The sequence below is a fragment of the Euleptes europaea genome, chromosome 2 (assembly GCF_029931775.1).
Source record: "Euleptes europaea isolate rEulEur1 chromosome 2, rEulEur1.hap1, whole genome shotgun sequence".
Lineage (NCBI taxonomy): Eukaryota > Metazoa > Chordata > Lepidosauria > Squamata > Sphaerodactylidae > Euleptes > Euleptes europaea.
This window is the reverse complement of record NC_079313.1, coordinates 133,006,780-133,029,428: the sequence shown is the minus strand read 5'-3', so window position 1 is coordinate 133,029,428 and position 22,649 is coordinate 133,006,780. Positions and strand designations below refer to the sequence as shown.

The 22,649-nt window shown below is 47.0% G+C and overlaps 1 protein-coding gene across 1 annotated transcript in view; it reads left to right on the top strand.

Moving 5' to 3' along the window:
* KCNQ2 (potassium voltage-gated channel subfamily Q member 2) overlaps positions 1-22,649 on the top strand; it is a 118,581-nt gene that overhangs the window by 48,488 nt on the left and 47,444 nt on the right. The window contains exons 3-8 of the mRNA XM_056844640.1: positions 1,851-1,977; positions 4,516-4,691; positions 6,183-6,308; positions 9,345-9,455; positions 10,423-10,518; positions 15,361-15,455. Coding sequence (XP_056700618.1) covers positions 1,851-1,977; positions 4,516-4,691; positions 6,183-6,308; positions 9,345-9,455; positions 10,423-10,518; positions 15,361-15,455 — 731 coding nt within the window. The remainder of the gene's footprint in view (positions 1-1,850; positions 1,978-4,515; positions 4,692-6,182; positions 6,309-9,344; positions 9,456-10,422; positions 10,519-15,360; positions 15,456-22,649) is intronic.

Below are 22,649 nucleotides of genomic sequence, written 5' to 3'. Positions count from 1 at the left end.
GGCAGAGGGAGGATATGAGAGGCTGCGGCTTAGTGGAAGAGCCTCCGCTTTGTATGCAGAAGGTCCCAGGTTCAATCCCTGGCACCTCCAGTTAAAAGGACCAGGCAGTAGGTGATGTGAAAGACCTCTGCCTGAGGCCCTGAAGAGCCATGGAGAGGGACCGTGGCTCAGCAGAAGGGCCTCTAATTTGCATGCAGAAGGTCCCAGGTTCGATCCCCGGCATCTCCAGTTAAAAGGATTAGGCAGTAGGTGACATGAGAGATCTTGGACCCTGGAGAGCTGCTGTCAGTCTGCGCAGACTGGGAGTCCCCAACCTTTTAAAGCCCGCGAGCACCTTTGCAATTCTGATGCACAATGATGGGCACAACCACATAATGGTTGCCTCAGGAGATGGAGCCAACCGCAAAATGTCAGGGAGTGAAATTATGCATACTTTTAATAGTAACTCATCAGCATTTCAGGCAGAAGCTCTGAAGGATGCAGAAGGATGCCTTTTAAAATGAACATATTGTTAAAAACATTTTATCGCATACACACAGCTTACCAGTGTGGTATAGTGGTTGGGAGTGACGGACTCTAATCTGGAGAACCAGATTCAATTCCCCACTCCTCCACATGAGCGGTGGACTCTCACTGTTGATTGGTCAGATCCCAGTGGTGACACCGGGGAATCTCTCCTGCACTCCCAATGACGCTTCCTTGTTTAAAAGAATGCATAAACAAATCCATCCATATTCACATGGTTGTGCCAAAAATATGTCGAGACATGACAGACAGCCCATCAAAAGCATGATGGATAGGTGCCAGGTGGAAGCGTTGCCAATTCTCCCTTTGGGTGTGTCCATCTGTCATTGTGAAGGGCATGCTGTGGACTCTCTCTGTCTATTTCAAGCCTGCCTTTTGTTCTGAAATATTCTGTTAATAAAAGTAATAATAAATGTGACTGAGTAAACAACGTTTGAAAGATCCAATAAAGGAAACAGAAATAATTGGGTTGTGAGATTTATTTGTTTGAAACATTTATACCTGGCCTTTATTAAACTATATTCTAAAGGTGGGTTCTAACAGGCTGTGGCTCAAACAATAAAACCAGATATCTGAAAAAGCTCTGATGACCTTCTAGAAAGGTTAAAACCCCCTCCCGGAGTCACGGCCTCAATCTAACAGTGCAAAGCTAAGGAGAGTTACTCCAGTCTAAGCGCATTCATTTCAATGATTTAATTTAATTCATTTCAGTGATTTAATTTCAACCCGTTGGTTCTGGTCCGACCTTTGGAAGTAGATTTTGCCCTTTCATACAGTCCAGTCCAGTTGCAAAGTGCATTGAGAACAGATTGAAAATGCATTATTCAGTGTGTGTGTGAACGTGTCCTAAGTTTCAAGATGAGCCAAAGGACAAGTCAAAATCTCCAAGCTGCTTTGGGGAGGAATGTATGTGTGCAATTACGAGAATGTAAGGTTGCCAACTCGAGTTGGGAAATTTCTGGCGATTTGGGGGTGGGGCTGGGGAAGGGACCTCTGTGGGATATAATCCCATAGAATCCGCCCTCCAGAGCTGCCATTTCCTCCAGGGGAAATTACCTCTGTAGGTGTTTGTTTGTTTGTTTGCTTGCTTGCTTTCTTGTTTGAGGTGTTGGATTTTTAAGCCGCTTTTCCAGACTAGGTCCGGCTCAGAGCGGCTGGAGTTCAGTTGTCATTCTGGGGTAGTGCCAGGCATCACCTGGAAGTTGGCAACCCTACCAGAATCGGTTTCCAGAAAAAATGACGAATGAGCATTGAATTCTCCTTGTGTTTCCCCTGATTTACGGTACCTCTTCCAGGAAATCTCTTACTTACGGTCTTTCTTCCAGGAAATCGTCACCATTGTGGTCTTTGGAGTGGAGTACTTTGTGAGAATCTGGGCTGCCGGCTGCTGCTGCCGATATCGGGGCTGGAGAGGAAGGTTAAAATTTGCCCGCAAACCGTTTTGCGTCATCGGTAAGCTCTGTCTTCTTGGCCAGTCGGCTTCTGCCGGTTGCGTGGATCTCCAGCGCCCTTTCAGGAGACCTCCTGAACATTAACGGAATAGGATCGGTGGGGTTTGATTCCCCACTCCTCCACATGTGCGGCGGAGGCTAATCTGGTGAACTGGATTTGCTTCCCCACTCCTACACATAAAGCCTTCTGGGTGACCTTGGGCAAGTCACATTCTCTCAGCCCCACGCACCTCACAGGGTGTCTGGTGTGGGGAGGGGAAGGGAAGGTGATTGTAAGCCAGTTTGAGTCTCCCTTAAGTGGTAGAGAAAGTCACAGTATATAAAAACCAACTTTTATTTTTTTTCTTCTCTGTTCTTGCTGCTAGTCCCCATTCATCAGTGTGGTGTAGTGGCTGTGGTCTCTAATCTGGAGAACCAGGTTCGATTCCCCACTCCTCCACATGTAGCCTGCTGGGTGACCTTGGGCTAGTAAAAGTTATCTCTGAACTCTCTCAGCCCCACCTACTTTACAAGGTGTCTGTTGTGGGGAGGGGAAGGGAAGGAGATTGTAAGCCTCTTTGAGACTCCTTAAAGGTAGAGAAAATTGGGGTATAAAAACCAACTTCTTTTCCATTGGGGAAAAGGTGGGGTATAAATGAAGTAAATGAATAAATATATATATTCGGAAGGATTGAGCTTTGGAGGTGTCTAAGCTAGTCAGCGTGGTATAGTGGCTAAAAGTGGCAGACTCTAATCTGGTGAACCGGGTTGGTTTCCCCACTCCTCCACATGCAGCCTGCTGGGTGACCTTGGGCTAGTCACAGTTCTCTCAGAACTCTCTCAGCCCCATCTATCTCACAAGGTGTCTGTTGTGGGGAGGGGGAGGGAAGGCGATTGTAAGCCTCTGAGACTCCTTAGAGAAAAGGGGGTATGTGTAAAAACCTACTCTTTTTTCTTCTTCTTCTTTTATTTACAACATTTACATGCTGTCTCTGCATCCCTCTCACGGTCCCCAAGGTGGGGAACACTGAAACATTTCAACGATTAAACATTTCAGATATCAAAATATTTCAAACTTTAAAGCAGTGTTTAAAATACTTTTGCCTATATGAGGCATTGAAAAGAATTAAATAAAACAAGTATGCACACCAACATGAAAAAAGGCTAATAAGAGTTAATGAAAGACACAAAGGAAAAAAGACAGTGGCCATTTATGCAGGGTCGATTCTGCTCCTTGCTCAACGCTGATTTTTTAAATCCGACCTTTAAAATGTCTATTCATGGTCCCGATGAAAGAGGAGAAAGTCAAACAAATTCCACCCCTCCCACTTGCCTACACCTTCGTTTGCATAGCTATTAGCAATAGTTATTTTCATAGCTAAGCCGTGGCTGGGATTCTGCATGCTTCCTTCAGTGAATGCTGCAATGCTGGGGCGGAGCAAATACAAAAGGTCACATTAAAGGGGCTCTTAAGAAATGCGAAGCAGGTATGCGCCGGCTTCGCAGTGACATCTGGAATGACAGGTCAATGTGAAGAAATTTAAAAAAATGTGGGGCACTTCAGCCTGGAATGCGCTGCTAATTACCAAGCATAAATGGCCAGTGATAGAGAGACAGATGAAACTCCCTGGGGAGGGGTTTCAAAATTTTGGCACCACAACCGAGGAGACTATTTCTTGGGTTGCCACCCATCTGCCTCAGATGGTGGGGCACCCAAAGCAGGGCCCTGACAATGACCAAAGTGGTCCAGTAGGTTCATATAGGAGGTCCTTCAGGTATGCTGGCCCCAAGCCATATAGGGTTTTAATGGTCAATACCAGCACCTTGAATTGGGCCTGGGAGCGAACTGGGAGCCAGTGCTGATGGAACAAGACTGGAGTGATATGGTCCTCATAGAATCATAGAGTTGGAAAAGATCACTAGGGCCATCTAGTCCAACCCCCTGCACAATGCAGGAAACTCACAACTACTCTCCCCCACACATCCCCAGTTCCCCCCAAAGATGGCCAAGATGCCCTCCCTCTCATCATCTGCTTAAGGTCATAGAATCAGCATTGCTGACAGATGGCCATCTAACCTCTGCTTAAAAACCTCCAGGGAAGGAGAGCTCACCACCTCCCGAGGAAACCTGTTCCACTGAAGAACCGCTTTGACTGTTAGAAAATTCTTCCTAATGTCTAGATGGAAACTCTTCTGATTTAATTTCAACCCGTTGGTTCTGGTCCGACCTTTTTGAGCAACAGAAAACAACTCGGCACCCTCCTCTACATGACAGCCCTTCAAGTACTTGAAGATGGTTATCATATCCCCTCTCAGTCTTCTCCTCTTCAAGCTAAACATACCCAGCTACTTCAACCTTTCCTCGTAGGACTTGGTCTCCAGACCCCTCTGTGACCCGCTTCAGTCAATATTAGCTTCCTCTGTTTATAAACGCCTCGGTTAACTTGGGAACAGAAGAGAAGTTCCCGAAGCGAACACGAAAGGAAAATGGGAAGGGTAGAAATTGGAGGGTGGGGAGCAAACTCCACTTAACAACTCCGCTTCTTTCCCTCCCGTGCAGACATCATGGTGTTGATCGCGTCTATCGCCGTGCTGGCCGCGGGATCCCAGGGGAATGTCTTTGCCACCTCTGCGCTTCGAAGCTTGCGGTTTCTGCAGATACTGCGTATGATACGGATGGACCGCAGAGGGGGTACCTGGAAGCTCCTGGGATCGGTGGTGTACGCCCACAGTAAGGTGAGCGCCGGGGACGGGCGTGAGTCGATCTAGAGGGGTGTCGCAGAGGGAGAGATTGGGCGAGAATTCGGGAGACCCGGACTCAGCATGGTGTAGTGGTCGAGAGCGGTGGACTCAAGTCTGGAGAACCGGGTTTGTGGGTCTGCTCCCCGTGGCACCCGTTTTGTGCTTGCTCTTAGCACCCTGTGCCAGAATTCCAGAGGTGCCCACAGGCTCACAAAGGTTGGGGACCCCTGGCATATTCAATGTCTTGTGGTATTTGACTGCAGTATTTTACGCTGTATAATCCATTGTGAGCCTCAGAAAGGTGGGCTACAAATAAAGTAAATAAATAAACGATAGGCCAGTGTGGGAACACAAGAACCGCGCTTGGCACGATTTTCTTTTTTTAACGAAAAGTTATATTATCATATAAAGGAAGGGTACAAAAGGAAAAAAATGGGGCAAGGGAAAAGATGGAAATGTCCAACGTACAATTACAAAATAATTAAATACAAAAATAAGTCAGGCAGACTACGTTGTCCTGCAAATCTACACCATTTTTTGATCAAATATTCACTCCTATTATAAAATGAAAAAGATAATTGAGCATATAGTAAATCATTTTATATATTGTCAAAGGCTTTCACAGTCAGAGTTCATTGGTTCTTGTAGGTTATCCGGGCTGTGTGACCGTGGTCTTGGTATTTTCTTTCCTGACATTTCGCCAGCAGCTGTGGCAGACATCTTCAGAGGAGTAACACTGAAGGACAATGTCTCAGTGTTACTCCTCTGAAGATGCCTGCCACAGCTGCTGGTGAAACGTCAGGAAAGAAAATACCAAGACCACGGTCACACAGCCCGGATAACCTACAAGAACCATTTTATATATAATTATAATTGTCTATATATTATATAGATAATCATTTTATAGGCTGTTAAACATATTGAATATCTCTGTTATCGCTCTACCATCAGGATTATTTCTTTGCAATACTTTGCTGTTTTACCTCAACCATCAGAATTATTCTCTAGATTTAAAATTGGATTGAATATCATTAGCATTTGTTAGTGTCTGCTTTGTTATTTTGTTTTTATTAATTTTAAGCCTCGACATATTTATAAAATAATTCCCATTTTTCATGGAGTGGCTCGTATTTCATATCATTATGGCATGATTTTCTACAGGCCGGTTTCACTTCAACTTCTTTCTGCTCGGTCGTCAAGCCAATGAGCTGGATCTATCAGAAAATGTCCGCTAGCAGAAGGGCAGGGAGGGATTTCCTTCCATTTTCTCTTCGTGGCTGCAAGCCTGTGTTTTCTCCCCACCCAAAGCGACATTTTGGGGGGCATTTTGGGCTGAAGGGGGAGAGGTGAGGTGAGGAAGTCAAGCTCCACCGATGGAAGTCTCTTCGGTCAGCGGGGATTTTCTGTGGGATTCGAGTCGTTCCCTTGAGGCGGGGAGTTAACTGGTCATCCCATTCTTCTCTTTCCTCTTCCACTGTGTTGCAGGAACTGATCACTGCCTGGTACATTGGCTTCCTCTGCCTCATTTTAGCCTCCTTCCTTGTGTATTTGGCCGAGAAGGAAGAAAACGAGGAGTTCGACACATACGCAGATGCTCTTTGGTGGGGCTTGGTAAGTGTCGATGGTGGGCCAATTTCTTGCCGCCCTTGTGAAGTGGTTTTCTTTAACCTTGGCTCAGATTAAACTCTGGTTAAAAACTTTGTGAGGTGTCCCCCCCCCATGTTGAGATTCAGATAGGCTCCTGGGCCCACTTTTTCCACTGTGCATGGATACCTGAAGTTTGAAAATTTGTATTGCGATGATGATAACCATCTAACAGTTAGAGCGGTTCCTCAGTGGCTTCCTCGGGAGGTGGTAAGTGCTCCTTCCCTGGAGGTTTTTAAGAAGAGGCTAGATGGCCATCTGTCAGCCAATTTAGGAGGATCGTGAGAGGGAGGGCAGGAAGGGTTGTCTCAGTGTTTGGCTCTTGTGGCCCTTTCTTACATGCTTAGGGTAATGCTGATTGCCACTTTGGGGCCAGGAAGCAATTTCCCTCCAGGCCAGATTGGCCAGGGATCCTGTAGGGTTTTTCCCCTCTTCTGGGCCTGGAGTAGGAGGTCACTGTGTGTGTGTGGGGGGGGGGGAGAGGCTGATGACCCTGGTGGTCCCTTCCAACTCTGATTCTATGATTTCCTTTGAGAATTCTGATTTGTTTCCAGTCCCAATTCAAGGTGCTGTTTAGGACCTTTGAAGCCCCGAGAAGCTGTCTTCTCTGATATGAAACCACCTACACTTTGAACATCTGTCAAAGGACTGTTCTGTGTGCCACCACAGTCAACGGTTTGGTGGATGGCTACATGAGATGGGGACTTTTTGGTGGTGGCACTGAGATGCCCAAATTACTCCTGTAACACTGCGTCCACACCAGGGTGGATTTCTATAGTGGTCAGTTTGCTAATCGATGGTGTGTCAAATTGCCCTTGCAACAGAGATTCTAGAGGGCAGAAGGCAGTCCATTTTCTCTCTGTTTGCTGTGGTTTCCCTTTCACAATTAATGTGCATTGAAGCTCTTCTCCTGTTGTGGTCTCATGTGACCCTCAGGATTCGTCACCATCCTTGTGAACTGGGTTGGTTTCCCCACTCCTCCACATGAGCGGCGGATGCTAATCTGGTGAACCGGGTTGCTTTCCCCACTCCTCCACATGAAGCCAGCTGGGTGACCTTGGGCTAGTCCCAGTTCTCTCAGAGCTCTCAGCCCCACCTACCTCACAAGGTGTTTGTTGTGGGGAGAGGAAGGGGAAGGTGATTGTAAGCTGGTTTGATTCTCCTTAAAAGGTAGAGAAAGTGGGCATGTAAAAGCCAACTCTTTTTCTTCTTCCACCATTCTTAGGTGTTGCACGCAGAGCTGACAGCGGTGGTGTTTTTGAGATGACAGGCCTTTTAACCACCCTGGCCTCTCTCAATGCCTATTTTAGGAAAGTAATAGTGAAAAGGAAGCAGAACAAAGCCAGTCTTCAAATCAGTGTGTGTGAAACGGTCATTAGTTTGTTCCTTTTGGTTAATGAGCTGTTCAGTATGGAAAGGGAAGCCAGAAGGTAGTGGTTTCCTAGGAAGAGTTAACAATAAAGTCGCTGTGGACAGCTCCATTTGCTAAAAACATGTGCTTGAGCGGAAGAGCCTCTGTTTATATTTTTGCCAGAATTTGGCATCGAGCTAAGGTAGTTTGGAGGCATTTTTTTCACCTTGTTGACACCATAACCTTCCTCTTTAAAGCGGTAGCTGTTTCAGTTTAATGGAGGAAAACAAACAATCCCTCTACATAGAATTGCTGGAAAAAAATCTTGCAGTACATCATTCTTCTACGAGCAGAGGACGGAGGGCTCAGCAGAAACAGACTGGTGCTGGGAAGGCTCCCACACGTCGACCATTCTGCAGAATGTACAAAACAGAAATGTTTGGGAGAGCATTTTTTTTTATAAAGGGGTCGCAGTTGCGATGGAAAGGAGTGGCCCAGAAAAATGCTTTTAGAAAGATGGCCCTGATCTGGATGGCCCAGGCTAGCCTGGTCTCGCCAGATGTTAGAAGCTAAGCGGGAGGGGCTGTGGCTCAGTGGCAGAGCATCTGCTTGGCATGCAAATGGTCCCAGGTTCAATCCCCAGCATCTCCAGTTAAAGGGACTAGGCAAGTGGGTGATGTGAAAGACCTCTGCCTGAGACCCTGGAGAGCCGCTGCCGGTCTGAATAGACAGTACTGACTTTGATGGATAAGGGGTCTGATTCAGTATAAGGCAGCTTCATGGGGATAGGCCACAGCTCAGTGGTAGAGCATGTGCTTGGCATGCAGAAGGTCTCAGGGTCAATCCACGACATCTCCAGTTAAAGGGACCAGGCAAGTAGGTGATGTGAAAGACCTCCGCCTGAAACCCTGGAGAGCTGCTGCCGGTCTAAGTAAACAATACTGATTTTGATGGACCCAGGATCTGATTCAGTATAAGGCAGCTTCATGTGTTCATGTGTTGGCCCTGGTTAGTACTTAGATGGGAGACCTCCAAGGATGTCCAGGGTCGCTATGCAGAGGCAGGCAATGGCAAACCACCTTTGTTCGTCTCTTGTCTTGTATACCTTAATGGGTTGCCAGAAGTCAGCTGTGACTTGACAGCACTTTACACTGAGAGCCAGCGTGGTGTAGTGGTTAAGAGCGGCGGACTCTAATCTGGAGAACCGGGTTGGTTTCCCCACTCTTCCACATGAAGCCTGCTGGGTGACCTTGGGCTACTCACAGTTCTCTTGGAACTCTCTCAGCCCCACCGACCTCACAAGTTGCCTGTTGTGGGGAGAGGAAGGGAATGTTGATTGTAAGCTGCTTTGTGACTCCTTAAAGGTAGAGAAAAGCGGGGTATAAAAGCCAACTCTTCTTCGCCTTGCTTCTTTATGCTGTCTGATTGAATTATTTTCCATATTTGGTAATCCGCCTCGAGTCCCATCGAGAAAGGCAAGCTATATATCAAGCAAAGAAAGCCATAAATAGGAGGGGAGAGCACAGAGCTACTGAACTGACAGCTGACCTCTGCACGAGCACAGCTAACGTATTATTGGCCTGTTGCTGGATTCTACCCCCGCCCCGCTCTGCAGGGGCGCACTTGACAGTTGACTGCCTGTCTGTCCTCAGATTACTTTGACCACTATCGGCTATGGAGACAAGTACCCGAAGACCTGGAATGGCCGTCTCCTCGCTGCGACGTTCACCCTCATCGGCGTATCCTTTTTCGCCCTGCCCGCCGTAAGTAGGCACTTGCCGGCCACATTTTCATCGATAATCTTTTAAAAAACCAGCCCTGCCTCTGAAGTGAAAGTAGCATTGGTACTTTTGCCTTTGTGAGAGCCAGCGTGGTGTAGTGGTTAGGAGCGGTGGTTTGGAGTGGTGGAGTCTGATCTGGAGAACCAGGTTCGATTCCCCACTCCTCCACATGAGCGGCGGACGCTAATCTGGTGAACTGGATTTGTTTCCCCACTCCTACACATGAAGCCAGCTGGATGACCTTGGGCTAGTCACAGTTCTCTTAGAGCTCTCTCAGCCCCACCTACCTGTTGTCTGTTGTGGGGAGGAAAAGGGAAGGTGATTGTAAGTCGGTTTGATTCTTCCTTTAATGGTAAAGAAAGTCGGCATGTAAAAACCAACTCTCCTCCTCCTCCTCTTCTTCTTTTCTTCTTCTTCTTTCTTCTGATAATTGTGACAAGTACCTTTTTTTTCACCCCTGTTTGCCACTCCACCGAGGTTGGACAAAGTTTGCCATCTTAGAAATGGCCTCCTGAATGGACTTCTTCTTCTTCTTCTTCTTCTTCTTCTTCTTCTTCTTCTTCTTCTTCTTCTTCTTCTTCTTCTTCTTCTTCTTCTTCTTCCTCTTCTTCTTCCTCTTCCTCTTCCTCTTCCTCTTCTTCCTCTTCCTCTTCTTCCTCTTCCTCTTCCTCTTCCTCTTCTTCCTCTTCTTCCTCTTCTTCCTCTTCTTCCTCTTCCTCTTCCTCTTCTTCCTCTTCTTCCTCTTCTTCCTCTTCCTCTTCTTCCTCTTCCTCTTCTTCCTCTTCCTCTTCCTCTTCCTCTTCTTCCTCCTCTTCCTCCTCCTCTTCCTCCTCCTCCTCCTTCTTCTTCTTCACCAGTCCTAATCAGTCTTTCTTTCCTCCCCCCACTTCTATAAGGGAAAGGAGTTGATGCTGTTTATCAGAAACAATATTGTTTTTTTTTCTCGCAGGGTATTCTTGGTTCCGGCTTTGCTCTGAAGGTTCAAGAGCAGCACCGTCAGAAGCACTTTGAAAAGCGGAGGAACCCGGCGGCGGGCCTGATTCAGGTGAGCATCTTAAGGATTGGCGCCGGCAAGTTCTGGCTCTGTGCGCTGTTCCCCTCTTGCTTTGAGCTGTCCAGAAAGCTGACTTGCTCAACACAGGAAATTCACAACTACCATCTCCCTCCCCACTTCCCCAGTGACCCCCCACGTCTCCTTGGGACTATTTTTCCAAGGTGTGCAGTGAGGTATTGGAAGTTATCCTTGTTTAGTTTTTTTTAATTTGAGTGTGATGATACATTAAAGAATTGACATGTGTATGACATTTGGATATTTGACTTACCTTTAATAGAAGAAGAGGATCCCCGTGGTGCAGAGTGGTAAGCTGCAGTACTGCAGTCCAAGCTCTGCTCATGACCTGAGTTCGATCCCAACAGAAGTTGGTTTCAGGTAGCCAGCTCAAGGTTGACTCAGCCTTCCATCCTTCCGAGGTCGGTAAAATGAGTACCCAGCTTGCTGGGGGTAAAGTGTAGATGTCTGGGGAAGGCATTGGCAAACCACCCCATAAACAAAATCTGCCTAGTAAACGTCGGGATGTGACGTCATCTCATGGGTCAGGAATGACCTGGTGCTTGCACAGGGGACCTTTACCTTTAATAGAAGATTATATTTTGAATTACTCTTTTGAATTACTCTTACACATTCTTACATAGTGAGTATTTTTTGGTCGACCTATGCATATTTCGGTTGCTAGGACTTCATGGCAGTTATGGGACTGCCCCAACATGTAAGAAGAGTCATATGCTAGATCTTCTTTTCTGACCCAGGGTTAATCTGGTAGGGGGGTTGTTCACTACCCACAGAAGCCAAAGTCTGAGATGGCTACCACCATTTACAAGCTCGGGGGACTGGTTACAATGGTCCAAAGGGAGGGGCGTGGATCAGTGGTAGAGCATCTGCTTGGCATCAGAAGTCCCCAGTTCAATCCCCAGCACATCCAGTTAAAAAGACCAGGCAAGTAGGTGATGTGAAAGACCTTTGCCTGAGACCCTGGAGAGCTGCTGCGGGTCTGAGTAGACAGTATTGACTTTGATGGACCAAGGGTCTGATTCAGCACAAGGCAGCTTCTTGTGTTCATATGAGACTTTGGCAGCTGAAAGATGCGATCTAGCGTCTGGAAACAAGCGCACAGCCTGAGCCAAAATCAGGGAGGCCCGGCAGCCCTTCTACAAGGGTGCTAGGGAGCCATGCCTGCCAGCTGTGAACTGTGGGCAGGGAGGGAAGGAAGCCGCAGAGGCCGGCAGCTTTAATTAATGACACAGGCAGACTCAACCTGTGGGTGGAGATATTAAGGTCAGCTGGGATGTTCTCGCACCCCTGTTGGCGTCTGCTGAATTGGGGGTGGCGGCGGCACAGTGCTTCGAGGGAACAGGCGTGGGTACTTTTTACATCTTTAAAGTTGGGGGGAAGAATCACACGCAACGCTTCCCTTTCTTCTTCCTCAGTGTTAAAACCAAGGGAGGGAAAGAGATAAAGACGAAGGGAAGGGCTCTCGTAGAGAGGATGGTGTGGAGTTGTTTTCTGTTGCCCCAGAAGGTCGGACCAGATCCAACGGGCTGAAATTGAATCAAAAGAGTTTTCGGCTAAACATCAGGAAGAACTTCCTGACAGAGTGGTTCTTCAGTGGAACCACTTCCTCGGGAGGTGGGGGGCTCTCCTTCCTTGGACGTTTTTAAGCAGGGGCTAGATGGCCATCTGACAGCAATGCTGATTCTGTGAACTTAGCCAGATTCTATGAGGCTGATGAATGAATTTCTGCTGTCCCTAAGAGGGAGGGCAGGAAGGGTTTGTGGCCCTTTCTCGTGGCCCTTTCTAAATGCCCAGGGAAATGCTGATTGCAATTTTCCTCCAGGCCAGATCCTGGAGGTTTTTTTTGCCAACTTCTAGGCATGGAGCAGGGGTCAATGGAGGAGTGGAGGGGAATTTCCTGCATTGAGCAGGGGGTTGGAATAGATGACTGATGAATAAATTTCTGCTGTCCCTGCCTCTCCCACCCCCGCACATAAACGAGGAGTTTTACCTCCCTAGTTGTTAGAATCATAGAATCATAGAGTTGGAAGGACCACCAGGGTCATCTAGTCCAGCCCCCTGCATGATGCAGCAATTTCACAACTACCTCCCCCACACACTCCCCTACTCCATGCCCAGAAGGTGGCCAAGATGCCCTCCCTCCCATGAACTGCCTAAGATCATAGAATCAGCATTACTGACAGATGGCCATCTAGCCTCTGCTTAAAAACCTCCAGGGAAGGAGCACTTACCACCTCCCGAGGAAGCCTGTTCCACTGAGGAACTGCTCTAACTGTTAGAAAATTCTTCCTAATGTCTAGATGTAAACTCTTTTAATTTCAACCCGTTGATTCTGGTCCGACCTTCTGGGGCAACAGAAAACAACTCAGCACCCTCCTCTATATGTCAGCCCTTCAAGTACTTGAAGATGGTTATCATATCCCCTCTCAGTTATCATATCCCCTCTCAGTCTCCTCCTCTTCAGACCTGTTTCCCCCCCGTCAGAAAGTAGACACTTCTTTCTGAACTTCACCCATTTCTGCTTACTCAGGAGCAGTTTCTCACGTTGCAAAGAACGAAATGACTCACGCTTCCCTGACGGGTGCGCTCAGGCCTTTTTCTGGTAGGGAGATGTTTCCCAATCTGGAATGCTTGTATCTAAGGCTAGAGTGGGACACGCTGCCACACAACGTGTGATGTTATTGCGCCAAGGCGGCACATCTCTCCGCCCTGCTAGACTTCACAAGCTGGTGGACCAGGGAAAGGCTCTGTGGGATGATGTGGCATTGGGCATTCTGTTTCACTTCGTGTCCCGTCGCACGTAGAGCAAAAAGACTCAGACGGACAGCTATTGTTTGTCCATTGGGCCATCTGGTTCCTCCCTAAGTTTGAGGGCGATACACTTTCTCATTCTTGAGAGCACCCTTACATCTACTTCGCTGTGTATCAAACGCCATAGCCAGATTGGAGGCAGGATTGGTGAGGGTGGAGGCAAGGGTTTGCATGGCTTCTATCACTGCATAGCTTGAACTAAACCTTAACCCCCAAGGCTTGCTACCCCTGTTAGGTAAAGGTCCCCTGTGCAAGCACTGGGTCATTCCTGACCCATGGGGTGACGTCACATCCCAACGTTTACTAGGCAGACTTTGTTTACAGGGTGGTTAGCCATTGCCTTCCCCAGTCATCTTCCCTTTACCCTCAGCAAGCTGGGTACTCCTTTTACCGACCTCAGAAGGATGGAAGGCTGAGTCAACCTTGAGCCGGCTACCTAAAATCGACTTCTGTCGGGATCAAACTCAGGTCGTGAGCAGAGCTTGGACTGCAGTACTGCAGCTTACCACTCTGCGCCATTCTACCCCTGTAGTGCAGGATAAATTTCAATCATCATGGCTAAAGGAGGATCTCAACAAATTGGCCTGGCTGGGCCTTTCTCCATCTTCCCTATTAGCCATGGGTTTAGAACAAGCATCAAGCTTTTTCAAGCAAAGGGATGAAGATAGCGAACGTCAGGCAGACCTGGGGAAATCACCCTTCTTCTTGGCTCCAGACAAATCTAGATACCGAGTTACCCCTGCAGCATATTTCTCCTGTTTGGAATTTATCAACCATAAAAAGGCCCTTGCAGGTCAGGAGGCATCGAAACCACCGAACATGTATTGTTCAGCTGTCCGTTCTATCACGAGGCCCGTATTAAATTCATTGCTCCCCTGATCAGTGGATTCCCCGATAAGCCAGTAGAATTCCTGAATAAGAGGCTCCTGATGGGTGAAACTCCACACTTTTCGCTCCCAACTGCCAAATTTTGTGCCATCGCAATTAAATCTCTCAAAAATAAAATGGAAAAAATTGCTATACTTTTAGAAATATTAAGATGTTAAGTTATTTCTTGTGATTTGTTTTAATATATTATATTTTAATATCATTAGTCTTTTATCTAATTTTGTAATTTATATTAGTTTTGCAGTTTTATTAAGGCAGATAATTTTATGTCTGGTTAAACAGACTGTATCTAATAAAAAATTAAAATTACACTTTCTCACATCACATCAGGATATCAGAAGGTGTGTGTGGGGATCACATTTCTTCCTTGCAACATGCAAAACTTACTGTCCCTAAATATTTAGGGGCTCTTGATTCCTCCCAGAACCAGGATGTTGTAGTGGTTAGAGTGTTCAACTAGGACTGGAGAATTCTGGGTTCAAATCCCCACTAAGCCCCCTGGGGGACTATGGACCAGTCACCTTGTCTCTGATTGACCTACCTCACAGGGTCATTATGAGGATAATCTGGAGCAGTGGAGAAACATGTACATCAATTTGAACTCTTTGGAAGATGGGTAGGGTAAAACGAAGAGAGATTTAAAATAATTAATACAGTAAAGAATGGTGTGCCCTGTAACCTGGGTAGGATTTTTCTGTTTCCTTCTTTCCCTTATTAGCTACTTGAATATGTGAATTAAGAGATCACAGGGATAAAGGTTTCTTCGCAGCTATATTGGCACGCACCATTTTATCAAGCTGGATCTGCCTTTTTATCAAGCCTGATCTGAGAGCCAGCATGGTGTAGAGGTTAAGAGTTGCGGACTCTAATCTGGAGAACTGGCTTTGATTCCCCGCTCCTCTACATGAAGCCAGCTGGGTGACCTTGGGCTAGTCTCAGCTCCCTTAGAGCTCTCTCAGCCCCACCTACCTCTCAAGGTGTCAGTTGTGGGGAGAGGAAGGGAGGGTGGTTGGAAGCCGGTTCTGCCTTAAGTGGTAGAGAAAGCCAGCATATAAAAACCAACTCTTCCTCTTCCTCTTCTCCTTCTCCTTCCTCTGCTTTTCTGTCTTGCCTTTGCAGGCTGCCTGGAGGTTCTACGCCACCAACCTCTCCCGAACAGATTTACATTCCACCTGGAACTACTACGAGCGTACTGTCACCGTCCCCATGTACAGGTAGCTGTTTCTTGGGGCACTTCCTTCCTCTTTGTGTCGTGGGTTCCCAATGCCATCCAAAACATTTTGCTCTTTTTTTTTTACCTTATAGCAAGCATTCCCATGTTTATTGTTCCTAAAAACTTGCCAAAGCCTTCTGTTATTGGTAATTCTTTTTTTTTTTTTTAAGGTGTAATTTTCTTTTCTGTTACTGTCAGTTTGTTTTTGCCATCGTTTTCACCTCCACGATATTAATTTCTTTTTCTTTTTTTTTCTTGTCTGTGTACGTCTTCCATCATTATTTTTCTCCATCCGTTGTCAGTGATATTGTGCTGTGACACTTTGCACGGCTGTGTCTGAAGACCTCCTGAAGGGATATCCTTGGAAAATAGGTAAACAGTAACAGACCGTTCTCTCCATATCCCCAGTAACATTGAGCATTTGGAATTGTTTGGTCAGTGGAGTGTGATTTTGATGGTATGCCTCCCTGTCTGTAAACCTGTGGACTCCGCATTTCCTAGCATTGTCTTTGACAACTGCAGTTTCTCCAGCTCTCAACATAGTTTCCTAGGTGGCAGGGGATGGAAGGGGCCGTGGGTCATTGGAAGAGCCTCTGCTTTGCACGCCGAAGGTCCCAGGTTCAATCCCTGGCATCTCCAGTTAAAAGGACCAGGCAGGAGGTGATGGGAAAGACCTCCGCCTGAGACCCTGGAGAACCATGGAGAGTGGCTGTGGTTCAGTGGTAAAGCATCTGCTTGGCATGCAGAAGGTCCCAGGTTCAATCCCCTGCATCTCCAGTTAAAAGGTACAGGCAGTAGGTGAGGTGAAAGACCTCAGCCTGAGACCCTGGAGACCCACTGCCATTCTGAGTAGACAACTCTGACCTTGATGGACCAAGGGTCTGATTCAATATAAGGCAGCTTCACATGTGTTCATGTGAAGAGGAGAAAACCTCAAAGTCTTAGCTCACCTGTGCTCAAACTCCATCCAGAAAGCACAGCTCTGAAGAGGAGATGTGTAGAGAAATTTGTGATCGCAGACGATCATGCTACTAGTGGTTGGTGGTAAGGGTGATGGGGATTTTGGGTGCTGGTTACGAATGTTGCTACTAGGGGAAATACCTGATCGACATGAGGGTGTTGTCTGTCTGTGGAGCAAGCAGGACACACGACCCATGTAGGGGTTGTCAGGTGACAAGCCTTGTTTCAGCCGTGGGCTGGGGGAAGAGTCTCTGCTTTGCATGCAGAAGATCCCAGGTTCAGTCCCTGGCATCTCTAATTAAAATCTTCAGGTGGTAGATGTGATGTGAAAGACCATTGCCAGAGACCCTGGTGAGCCGCTGCCAGCCAGAGTGGACAATACTGACCTTGATGGACCGAGGGTCTTATTCAGTATAAGGCAGCTGCATGTGTTCTCTTGGAGACCATCAGGGAGAGCTGTGCAGCACATGTGCATACGGAAGACCTCATACTGCCACAAGAGAGACTCTTCTTCCTTCCGGGGAAGAACTGTGGCTCAGTGATAGAGCTTCTGGTTGGCATGCAGAAGGTCCCAGGTTCAATCCCAGACATCTCCAGTCGAAAATATCAGATATGGAGCGATGTGAAAGACCTCCACCTGAGGAGAGGGGCCTGTGGCTCAGTGGTAGAGCATCTGCTTGGCATGCAGAAGGTCCCAGGTTCAATCCCCGACATCTCCAGTTAAAGGGACTAGGCAAGGAGGTGATGTAAAAGACCCCTGCCTGAGACCCTAGAGAGTCTGCTGGTCTGAGTAGGCAATACTGACCTTGATGGACCAAGGGTCTGGTTCAGTATAAGGCAGCTTCATGTGTTCATGGGACCCTGGAGAGCTGCTGCCAGTCTGAGTGGGCAATACAGCTGGTTTGATTCAGAATAAGACAAGATTCCTGTGATTGTTGAAGGCTTTCATGGTCAGAGTTCATTGGTTCTTGTAGGTTATCTGGGCTGTGTAACCGTGGTCTTGGTATTTGGAGACCACGGTTACACAGCCCGGATAACCTACAAGAACCAAAGATTCCTGTGAGTTCATCTGTGATGGTGATAAGGAATAATACTCATTGTATGCAGCATGGCTTTGCATTTTCAAAGTGCATCACCCATGATTTTGGCAATCTTCACAATGGTCCTGTTAGGTTGGCCATTATTTATGTTATCTTTGTATTGCCAGTGAGGGGCTGAGAGTTGAGGCTTGCCTAAGGCCACTGAGTGAGCTGTGGGATGATTTTTTTGTGTGCCACCAAGTCACAGCTGACTTCAGGCAACCCCGTAGGTTTTTCAAGAGGTGGTTTGCCATTGCCTGCCGCTGCGTCGTAACCTTGCTATTTCTTGGAGGTTGCCCATCCAAATACTAAGCAGGGTTGACCCTGCTTAGCTTCTGAGATCTGATGAGACATGATAGAGGTTGATAAAATTGCATTATATGGAGAGAGTGGACAGGGAGATGCTTTTTTCCCTCTCTCATAATACTAAAACGTGGGGTCATCTGCTGAAGCTGGAGGGTGAGAGATTCAAAACAGATAAAAGGAAATCTTTCTTCACACAACACATAGTTAATTGTGGAACTGCCTGCCCCAGGATGTGGTGATGGCTGTCAACTTGAAGGCTTTAAGAGGGGAGTGGACATGTTCATGGAGGAGAGGCTATTCATGGCTACTAGTAAAAATTGATTCTAGTTATGATGCATGCCTATTCTCACCAGGATCGGGTGGGCATGCCTATTATATTAGATGCTTTGGAACACAGGCAGGACAATGTTGCTGCAGTTGTCTTGCTTGTGGGCTTCCTAGAGGCCACTGTGTGAACAGACTGCTGGGCTTGATGATCCAACATAGCTTTTCTTATGTTCTTATGGAGGAGAGGGCTATTCATGGCTACTAGTCAAAATGGATACTGGTCATGATGCATAGCTGTTCTCTCCAGGATCAGGGGAGCAGGCCTATTATATTAGGTGCTGTGGAACACAGGCAGGACGGTGCTGCTGCACTCATCTTGTTGGTGGTTTCCTAAAGGCACCTGGTTGGCCACTGTGTGAACAGACTCCTGGACTTGATGGGCCTTGGTCTGATCCATCAGGGCCTTTCTTATGTTCTTATGAGATCTGATCAGGCTAGCCCGGGGCTATGCAAATGTGGAATTGTGGCAGTGGGAAAAAGAGGGTATCAGTGGCAGGAAGATTAAGCCCCCTCTTCCCACCTGCCTGCTCCTTCATCTCTGAAACTGGAAACTTTCTGGTGCTGCAGGGGAAACAGAAGTAAAACCTGAGCTGGATGGGTAATGTCTAGTTCAGACCTGAATGTGAAGTTGCAAGAAAACATTTTGACTAAGGAAAATCGCTCAGTGATTCCTTTTCCCCCTCCTTTTCTTGCGGGTTCCCTTTATTGTGAAGTTGTCCCTGCTGTGGACCATTTTAAAATGTGGCTGTAAGCAATTTTTGCGCATTATTTATATGTGCAAATAGAGGAAGGGCCAGTAGGAATGGATCCTGTCTGCTGGATTGTAGCAAAGATCCGTTTATTCCAGTCTCATGTTTCAAGTGGTGGTAAGTCAGATCGTTTCTGGGTGTAAAGAAATTGGCTTTGTCCTACAGCAAGGTATAGAGGTTAAAATGGTGGACTCTAATCTGGAGAACCAGGTTTGATTCCCCACTCCTCCATGTCAGCAGCAGACTCTAATTTGATGAACCGGGTTGGTTTCCACACCCCTACACATGAAGCCTGCTGGGTGACCTTGGGCTAGTTACAGTTCTCTCTGACCTCTCTCAGCCACACCTTCCTCATAAGGTATCTTTTGTGGGGAGAGGAAGGCAAGGCAATTGTAAGCTGGTTTGAGTCACCTTAAAAGTAGAGAAAATTGAGGTAGAAAAACCAACTCCTCCTCCTCTTCTCCTCCTTCTCCTCCTCCTTCTCCTCCTCCTCCTCCTCCGTCCTCAGCATCTGGCCTTCAGAGGCACACTGTTTTTTCTTTTGCTGTGTTTTTTTGCCTCTGCAGTGAGTAGTCCAATTCAACTGTATTCCCCAAACAAAAGAGAAAGGGGGGTGGGAAAAGTGCATTTGGTCAGTACAACTACTAAGGAATTCCGAACAGTAGCTAACAGCGGCGGTTAATTTAATAAAACAGCCCTGTTCCTGATCTGATTCTGATAACCACCTGTCATATTAAACTCTAACATCTAGTGCAATTTATTTATTTATTCCCAAGGCGTCTCGCAATGAGCCCCATAAATAACAATAAAACCACCCGTAAAGCAAAAATAACTATAAAAAATTTAAAATCACCACCGAGGCAGCAGTAAATGAAAGACCATTTAGCAACATGACAGAAATGTGTTTTTTATAAACACAGTTAACACCCTATAACTGATATAAAAGCCAATTTTATTTGCTGCAAGAGCAAAAAAAAAAAAAACAAAAAAAAAAAACGACATTAAATATCGCACCTGTATTGACACCAGGCAGTACATATTCTGTTTTCAGCTGTAGAGGCCAGTATTCAAAAACTGGGCTAAGTACTTTGTTCTAACAGTTTTGTATCTAGGGCAGCAGAACAAATACCATGGAATGATCCTCAGCTGTTTCACCCATGCACACACAATGTCTTTGTAGTTGTTATTTGGCACACATCCCTAGGGTTCAACGTGCACGCTACCCATCTGCTGAATGCCAGAGGAAGAGGAAGAGGAGGAGTTGGTTTTTATACCTTGCTATTCTCTACCTTTAAGGAGTCTCAACCTGGCTTACAATCACCTTCCCTTCCCCTCCCCACAACAGACACCCTGTGGGGTGAGGCTGAGAGAGCTGTGACTAGCCCAAGGTCACCCAGCTGGCTTCATGTGGAGGAGAGGGGAAACAAACCCAGTTTACCAGATTAGCCTCCACCGCTCATGTGGAGGAGTGGGGAATCAAACCCGGTTCTCCAGATCAGACTCCACTGCTCCAAACCACTGCTCTTAACCATTAAACCACGCTGGCTGTCTTCCTCAGCATCTACCAAAACTTGCTTCATATGTCCATATATCTCTTAGATTTATCCCAGGGATACCTGTGAAATATGTCAGGGAACCTGGATTGTTAAGACAGATCTGTTTCTCAAGCCCTCCTTTCTGTGCCATCTGACAGCAAGGCTGATTCTGTGAACTTAGGCAGATCATGAGAAGGAGGGCAGGAAGGGTTGCGCCAGTGCTTGGCTCTCGTGGCTCTTTCTTATATGCCCAGAGTAATGCTGATGGCCACTTTGGGGTCAGGAAGCAATTTTCCTCCAGGCCAGATTGGCCAGGGATCCTGGAAGGGTTATTTTTGGCCGACATTTGGGTATGGAGTAGGGGTCACTGGGGGTGTGGGGAGGAGATAGTTGTGAACTTCCTGCATTGTGCAGGGGTTGGACTAGATGACCCTGGTGGACCCTTCCAACTCTATGATTCTTCTTCTTCTAATGGCTCAGTGCTTGTACAGGGGACTAGCTTTACCTTTAAACAAGCCCTCGGTTTTTGGTGATTCTATTTACATGGGCTGGTTTCCATTAATAGCAATGCAGCGCTGTCGCATGAATGGTCAGTCCAAGTGCTGGTTACTTGGCCCATAGAATAGGCTTGTGCAGAGAGAGGGAAATTGGGGGGAATTCCCAGCTTTGAAGCCCGTGGAGCAAAAGCGCCTAAAAGGACAGCGCCTTCCTAGCAGCTGAGAAAAAGGCAGTCTTGTTCCCCTGTAGGGAGGTGATGCGATACGGCTGTCCTGAGTTGAAAGGAGAGGATGAATAGGGGCTTTACATGTAAATGCATCAGGCCGTGTTGTTTACCACGTCCATGATTTTTCACATTGTGCGATGTGTCCCCGGGCTAGCAACACGTGAGCTTCCCGTCATAGTTAATGTGCTTACATGGAACGGCTCCGTGAGAGCGTTATGAATGAACTGAGTCATGGCTGCATTCCTTTGCAGGGTACACAAAGGATGTTTCCTGAAAGGTTACGTTAAGAGCTTAATGTCAGGGTTGGTATTCTAGGAGGTGCCGCGTACGCGTCGCATTCCAACCCACCCACCAGTCCGTTGGTGGAGCCTTTAAATGTTCTCCGTTTTCATTGTGCTCAAGAGATGCTGGCCGGAGTCCAAAGTATCACTCCAAATGCCAAAGAAGGCTTTGGATTGTGTTTCTCAGATAATTCCCCACCTTTCCATGCCACTTTGAAACTGAATGGAGGGAGTTTCAAAAACCATTGGCATATGATGTGCTGCTCTTTGTTTTATGGGAAGACATGTCTGTCATAGAATAATAGAATCATAGAGCTGGAAGGGGCCATTCAGGCCATCTAGTCAAACTCCCTGCTCAATAAGAGAGCTGGCATGGTGTAGGGGATAAGAGTGATGGTTTGGAGCAGTGGACTCTGATCTGGAGAATGGGTTTGATTCCCCACTTATCTGGTGAACTGGGTTGGTTTCCCCACTCCTACACATGAAGCCAGCTGGGTGACCTTAAGAACATAAGAAAGGCCCTCCTGGATCAGACCAAGGCCAATCAAGTCCAGCAGTCTGTTCACACAGGGCCCAACCAGGTGCCTCTAGGAAGCCACCAACAAGACGAGTGCAGCAGCACCATCCCGCCTGTGTTCCACCGCACTCAAAACAATAGGCATGCTCCTCTGATACTAGAGAGAATAGGTATGCAGCATGACTAGTATCCATTCTAACTAACAGCCATGAATACCCCTTTCCTCCATGAATATGTCCACTCCCCTCTTAAAGCCCTCCAAGCTGGCAGCCATCACCACATCCTGGGGCAGGGAGTTCCACAATTTAACTATGCGTTGTGTGAAAAAATACTTCCTTTTATCTGTTTTGAATCTCTCACCCTCCAGCTTTAGCAGATGACCCCGTGTTCTAGTATTATGGGAGAGGGAGAAAAACATCTCCCTGTCCACTCTCTCCAAACCATGCATAATTTTATAGACCTCTATCATGTCTCCCCTTAGCCGCCTTCTTTCCAAGCTAAACAGCAGACTACCTTGGGTTAGTCACAGCTCTCTCAGCCCCACCTACCTCACAGGGTGTCTGCTCTGGGGAGGGGAAAGAAGGGTAATTGTAAGCCAGTTTGATTCTTTGTTAAGTGGTAGAGAAAGTCAGCATATAAAAACCAACTCTTCTTTTATAAGGTTGTGAAAAAAAAAACCTGGTAAATTTCGGGTTCGGGTTTATTAGGCCCAATTTT